General features: G+C 56.6%; 1 protein-coding gene across 1 annotated transcript in view; it reads left to right on the forward strand.

Moving 5' to 3' along the window:
- The first annotated feature begins 3102 nt into the window (after positions 1-3102).
- The window catches only part of HS3ST3B1 (heparan sulfate (glucosamine) 3-O-sulfotransferase 3B1), a 27092-nt gene continuing 25931 nt past the window's right edge, over positions 3103-4263 (forward strand). Inside the window, exon 1 of the mRNA XM_011962006.1 lies at positions 3103-3838. Within this exon, the coding sequence (XP_011817396.1) occupies positions 3282-3838 (557 nt within the window). The 5' untranslated portion in view covers positions 3103-3281. The remainder of the gene's footprint in view (positions 3839-4263) is intronic.

A 4263-nucleotide genomic window follows, 5' to 3' on the forward strand; every position in this document is an offset into this window, starting at 1 on the left:
ATTTTAGAGTGACCCGATTGGGGTCGCACAGAGGGTTGTTGGCAGCAGTACCTGGGGAAAGAGGGAGAGGAGAGAGCCCCTGTGGCGGCCCTGCCCTGTCCTAAAAGAGAGGAGCTGCCTACCAGATGCCCTCAGAGGCCCTAGCTGCGCACCCCATTAGGTAATACCAAATAAACCGACCAAAATAAAACACAAACCACATAGGCGTGCTGAAATAGAATTCTCTCCTTTCTCCATTTCCAAATGCAAACATTTTGAATGAGTTTATCAGAGGTAAACCTTTCCCTCAGTTTTAGTGGGGGCAGTTTGCTGATGCCCAGGATCCAAGCGTGGGGACCACCGCACTGCTGAGCAAAGGTTAAGGGCAGAAGCTCAAACTGGGTTCACGGTTAATTTGGCTACCAGTTCTGTCCAGGTTTGAACCTTGGCTTCTGCATCTGCGGAATGGGAATATGGTTGGGAGAGGTAGCGCTTGCCAAGGGTGGACCAAGAGCGACTGCCGAGCGTGGGAAATTCACGGCAGAGACTGCGACTCTCTAGAGCAATGGGAGGATCAGCTGCGTGGGCAAAAGGGCCAAAGCGTGAGTTCGCCGCCCAGGTCGTCCTCTGGCGCCGCTTCCCAGCCCGCCCGGGCGCTGTCCAGGCCCCAGACGACTCTCCAACGTTGTGCCGGGAAGGCCCCGCGGCACGGTGAGCACCGCGAACTCCCTTATCGTTCTCAATAGTGAGAACTGAATGGACGCTGGGTGGGCCCCGCCCGAGACTCAGCTGTGGGAGCTCAGCTCTGCTCTGCAGTCAGAACAATTTCCGACGCCCACATCTTTACCTCTACTCCCTCCTTCCCTAATCCACCCCCTGAAAAAAGAAATGTCAAATGTGTTCAGCTGCCTCGATTTGTAATTGCTCACTTATTAGACTGTACTAATCCTCAGAACAGGGACCTGTTTTATTGGGATTACCAAAATCCTCAAAACACTGGAAGACTCACACCCAGGCAGGCCTGAAGTTAGCCACATGGGAGCTACAATTCGCCTAACGCACACCTATACAACATGAGTTTTCCACCTAAATAACATAAAATTTGAAGACGCTCCCTACGGAGACACTGTTTTCTCCTCACATTTCCAAGTAGAGTCGGGTTAGTGCTCAGAAATACATTTGTTCTCATGTTTTAGAAGTTTAAAATAAATGGATTAGATTAAAAAATTAAGAGCGAATAAGTCATTTCGAAGAACAAACACAACCTCCCAGTGAGAGAGGGAAAGAAAAGCTAGAAAGAAGTTATTGCTGAGAATATAAAAGCGGGAGGGAAATCCTCTGCCTCATTTATTTCTCCCTCAACAGTTTTGTAAGAAAACGTCTTGGGCTCAAAGTAGTTGCAAAGAAGTCTCCCGGAGCACAGCGGGGGCGCACGCGTCCGGCGCTGGCGGCTGTGCTATCTGAATCCTCTCTGACCATTACCGCTGCTCAGGCACATTTTCAAACCAGAGGTGCTAAAGTCAATCTGGCTTTTCTCAATTTGCTTCCGAAGGTGGGGGACCGGACCCAGGATGGGGCTGCGTAAACTCGGGGACACTTGGGAACATTTACTCAGGAAGTGAGAGGGGAGGGCTGCTGGCGGCTGGTCCTGGACAGCGTGGTCGAGGGACCAGGGTTCAGGTCGGTTCCGCTGCGCCCGCCTTCGCCGACAGTGATGTTAAGTACAGTGCGGGCGGCGGCTCCCGGTGAGTCACTTCGTGAGTGACACTCAGCCCCGGGGGGCGCGCTGGGGTCAGAATCGGAAGGAATGTTCTGTTCCCGGAACCGCCTGCAGCCGGGAGTTGGAGGTTCTCTGGCCCCGCAGAGGTTGGGTTGCAGACATCGAAAACTTCCTGAACACCACCAGTACGAACTTGATCTCGAGCTTCCGAACTCCAAACGCCTGGGCGAGAATTCAGCAAAGCGTAGCACCGCTCACCCACACTTCCCCCAGCTAGCGGTTGCTGTTTCTTGGAAGACGCGCTTATCCGCCCCAGTCCCGGGTGCGTGGGTCATTTTGCCAAAGAAAATGTGGTTGGGAGTACCTTCGAGTAGACTTTCACTATTAAATAAGTGCACCTCAGTGATGGATTTGTTCCAAATTGATGTCTGACTTTTAAAATAGCTGTGGCGAATGACAACACGAAATAAATCCGTGTCACAGGTTAGCAAATCAAACTGTCTCCTAAATTAAGGCAAATGTTGGCTTTATATCTATTCAGGGAAAAGGGGGAGATGGAAAATTTTCTCAAACCTAAAGTCTCCAACAAACTCATATCCAGATAAAACTTCCTACACTTGACTCCCCCACACACGTTTCGACCAGGAAACTTTCATTTACCAGACTCTCTCTTCCTGTTAATTTCTCCTGTCTCTTTTCCCCTCCCCAGTCTACTTTCGGCAGTTTGGAAGGCTGGAGATTTTTGTTAAGGACACTTTACACTGATCTCAGTTAACCGCTAACCAGGCAAAGAAGACACACACACACACACACACACGACAGCGATTTCCAAACACCCTTTCTGCTTTAACTTCCTAATCCCGTGCCTGTTCAGGAAGGGCCTCCGAATAAGTCTCCGGCGTGGGTTGGGGAGGAGGGGTTCGAGTGCCTAGTGCATCTCCGGCCCTGGTCTCCCTCCTCCAACCGCCTCCCTACTCTGCAACACGTAAGCATCACGAAACCTCCTGCGAAACATCTGGATGGGGACTCGTGTCCCAACATCTGGGCAACTACCGCCAAGGCTGACTTCTAGGGAACGAGTGCGGAAATGCATGCGGGTGCGGGAACGCACCACTCAGTAGGGTAGGACCTCTCCCAGCGCTCGGTCACCGCAGCATTCTTCCCACCATCTGCTCCTGTCACCAGCCCCTAACTCCGCCCCTCTGGGCCCGCCCCTTGTTCCGCAGCCAATGGCAATCCCCGACCGCCCTACACCCGCCCAGAAGCCTTTCCACACCCCCACGTCTTGGGAGAGGGTTGGCTGCTGTGAGCGCCGTGGGCGAAGTGCCTGTATTTGCATGGCGTTCGGGACTTTTGGTAGGTAGAGCAGCCTGTCACTCTGGAAGGCCGGGACCGCCCACTCCCAGCTGCCGCCGCCACCTGGGGAAGAGCAGCGGCAGCGGCGGCGGCCTCGGGCACGCGGGGGCAATAAACCGAGCCACACAGGCGTCCAGCGGGCTGGGAAACCCTCTCTGCGCTCACTGCCTGGCGGGACCCACGCCATGTGCTGAGCCATGCCCCTGGTCGCGCCCGCGGGCAGCGCATGGGGCAGCGCCTGAGTGGCGGCAGATCTTGCCTCGATGTCCCCGGCCGGCTCCTACCGCAGCCGCCGTCGCCCCCGCCGCCGGTGAGGAGGAAGCTCGCGCTGCTCTTCGCCATGCTCTGCGTCTGGCTCTATATGTTCCTGTACTCTTGTGCCGGCTCCTGCGCCGCCGCGCGGGGGCTGCTGCTGCTGCTGGGCTCCGGGTCCCGCGCCGCACACGCCCCGCCAGCCCTGGCCACAGCTCCGGACGGGACGCCCCCCAGGCTGCCGTTCCGGGCGCAGCCAGCCACCCCACTGGCTTCAGGCAAGGAGACGGCCGAGGGCGCTGCGAGCCCTGAGGAGCAGAGTCCCGAGGTGCCGGACTCCCCAAGCCCCATCTCCAGCTTTTTCAGTGGGTCTGGGAGCAAGCAGCTGCCGCAGGCCATCATCATCGGCGTGAAGAAGGGCGGCACGCGGGCGCTGCTGGAGTTTCTGCGCGTGCACCCCGACGTGCGCGCCGTGGGCGCGGAGCCCCATTTCTTCGATCGCGGCTACGACAAGGGCCTCGCTTGGTACCGGTGAGTTTCCCTGCCAGGGGCAGGGTCTCCATCGTCGATTCAGAACCTGAACGAAGGGAGACACGGCGTATGATAGGGAAGTGGCAGTGTTACCACTTCCGACCACCCGGGGCGGGGCAGGGAATCCACCGCAGATTGCGCCGCGCATCCTGTCTGGGTGCGGTGAGGGTTGCGCTCCTCTCGGTTCTCGTCACGACACCAGAAAGTTCTCGCGGAGCGTTGGCGGCTCAGTGGTCTATGGTGCCCTTGAATTAATCAGGCGACCTCGCCGCAAAGAAGAAGGGCAGCGTCTGAGACCGCCCTCAGCAAAGCGAGCCACCCTCCAACCAGGGCGGTATCCGACTCGAATAGCATTTTATGACCCGTCTTAAATTTTTCCTCCCGGAGTCCGAGACGCTGGGAATGTTCTGCGCCCCTTTGGTTGG

Source organism: Colobus angolensis, unplaced genomic scaffold (genome assembly GCF_000951035.1).
Source record: "Colobus angolensis palliatus isolate OR3802 unplaced genomic scaffold, Cang.pa_1.0 Scaffold577, whole genome shotgun sequence".
Lineage (NCBI taxonomy): Eukaryota > Metazoa > Chordata > Mammalia > Primates > Cercopithecidae > Colobus > Colobus angolensis.